We start from the raw sequence: 2,511 nt of genomic DNA, 5'->3' as shown, positions 1-2,511 counted from the left end.
TAGTCCACGTTCCCTTCTCTGGGTCCTGTGATAGAACCGTACCAGGGTCGAGTGCGGCGAACGCTTTTTCGTGATTATTTTTGTCGGCGAGTGTGCTCGGAGCGGCTGACATATTCAAAGCTGCTATGTCGTCTGCCAAGGCGTCAACGGCTGCCTGGTTTCTGGAAATCTTCAGACAGACTTTTAGAGCGTTATAGATCGAGCATAATGTCACAAATGCTAGGCCGCTATCAAGGGCTGCTATGGGCTGTCTGAATGTTTCGGGGCCGACGCGGTTAGCGCTAGTGTGAAAGTTGCTAGGAAGCTACCGTTAACCATTTTTATGTGGTTTCTACTGTTTCTGCGGTAGTATTCTTAGGAAAAAGACGGAGAGTAACTTCGCCAATTGCTAAAATTCGTTGAGGCCTTTGTGCATGTTCTTTCATTTGTCGTTTATTTTACGCACAACGCCGTCATTTACCTAGTAGAAATAAAATTACCACACAAAGCCAAACTTCAGCGTTATATCTTCTTTGCTTTAAGCAAGTCTTTTTTTTTAAAGTACCGCCACAGATGTTTTCATGCTCAAAATTTATTTTTTCCCATTTACTACATAAACTTGAATTTCCCCCATTTTTTGTTATAAATTGCAGTCTCACCGATTCATTATACCAAGTAAGATTTGTTATAATCACCTTAGCTTCCGGTTTCAAAAAGAAAGCATCGCCTAAAAAGTGAATAAATGGAGCTGCTCCAATTGGAACACTATTTGAAATACAAAAGAATCTTTCTTCATAATCTAATCCTATCGTTCGCCTCCTCAAAACAAATCTCTGGCCAACAACTTCTTCTTGACTTTCACTCCAAAATAACAAGGTTTTGTAGATATTTTGCTCGGACCACCATTCGTCACTTCATTTCAATAATTCTCCAAATTCGTGTTCAAATTTCTTAAATGCTCAGACTTTAGCCATCAAAAAACAACCACTAATATAAGGTTTGACACTAGGAGATGATTTTAGTAAATGAGGTAGCTTCTTATCCTCTTCTTTCCTGTAACCCACATTAAAAAACAAAAAAAATGTCCGCACATGCTCTTTGTGAACTTCCTCCTCACAAAACTTCTCACTCTTTTCTGCACTATTTTTATAAAATATTCCACGGCATTTTCATATTTATCATCGTCGGATTGCATAACATCAGACCCATCCGAGTGAATAACAATATTATCATCACTCGCATTCTGCTTCTCTCAAAAATTCCATAATCCACTGTGGCCTTTTAACATGGCTCTACAAACCTCCCATTGCAACTGTAATAAGTTCAACATTGCTTAGTTTGGAACTCAATATGAGTCTGTACCATCCTTGAGTTGCATGAGTTTTAACTTGAACTATATATACTTTGGGATTCTTAGGATCATTCTGTGCAATATTTTCCATTGTGTTCTCTTGAAGTGACGTGAAACTTAAAATCACTAAATGTAATATAAAATGTATTGGTAAAGTTTTCACAATACAAAACTTTATTCCTAATATACATTCAGTATTTGAGATTGTTATAGGAAAAAATTTGGAAACCCTAATAAAAGAAGTTAGTTGTGACACTACGTGTTAAGTTGAGTAATCAGTGTTTACATGTATGTAATTCCTTGGTGATTGTATGATTAGTATCTTCAGTTTATCTTTAAACGCGTATCTTTAGTTTCTATTTAATAAGTTTTCTTCATTGAGATATGCAAACGCATACTGCCCGTATGCGGCAGTATCCTGTATTCATATTCCCCTCTATGTATTGATGTTGAAATTACAGTACCACGTTACACTACTGGATTGACAAACACTAAGTAATTCACAACTTTTCTGTGCTCACTACACCAATCATACGGTTTCATCATGAGACTCCCATTACTCTCCTTTTATGGACTGCTGTTGATATTGTTGCTACCACCAACTCTGCAATATCTTTTATCCATTTTTGAGTGCAATTAGAAGTTAAAAAAAAACTCCTGTATTATTTTCTTATATGCTGTGCTGCTAAGTATTCGGTTTTTTGTCGTGTAATATTCTTTTTTTGCTTTCAGTTACTTCCTCCACGAATACCGTAGTAACTCCATTTGGCCTGCACATGGATTCTCTCTCACTCTCACTTCTATGTTCGCGTTGAACTCTTTCCATTGTTTATAGTGATCATTTTTTGTCAGATATTTTTTATTCACCACTTTCCTTATTATAATATCCGTATATAAACAGATACAACATTTTCCTGTCATTATCATTGATATTATTATTGTTTGAATAATAACTATTATCCATAAAATAAATAAAGCAAAAACAATTAGAAAAGTTCATAAAAACACTTATTTTTCATACCCTGAAACCCTACTATTTTGAACTTCTATGCTACTATCATACACATTTTACCAAACGTTCACTTATTTTACCAATTTTTACATTTTTATTAAAAAATGTCATAATATGTCAGATTGTAGAAACATATTTGAAAAAGGAAATATGAATTTGAACAAAAATA

At 34.9% G+C, this 2,511-nt stretch overlaps 1 pseudogene across 1 annotated transcript; it reads right to left on the bottom strand.

Moving 5' to 3' along the window:
- Positions 1-501: 501 nt before the first annotated feature.
- TEOVI_000832600:pseudogene lies at positions 502-1,082 on the bottom strand (annotated as a pseudogene). Its single transcript is given in 4 exon segments — positions 502-537; positions 540-578; positions 581-616; positions 618-1,082. Coding segments are annotated over 4 exon segments (576 nt in total).
- Positions 1,083-2,511: the final 1,429 nt, after the last annotated feature.

The sequence above is a fragment of the Trypanosoma equiperdum genome, assembly GCF_001457755.1.
Source record: "Trypanosoma equiperdum strain OVI genome assembly, contig: ctg_1468, whole genome shotgun sequence".
Taxonomy (NCBI): Eukaryota; Euglenozoa; class Kinetoplastea; order Trypanosomatida; family Trypanosomatidae; genus Trypanosoma; species Trypanosoma equiperdum.
Note: the sequence above shows the minus strand (reverse complement) of the source record. Positions and strands in the feature narration are given on the sequence as shown.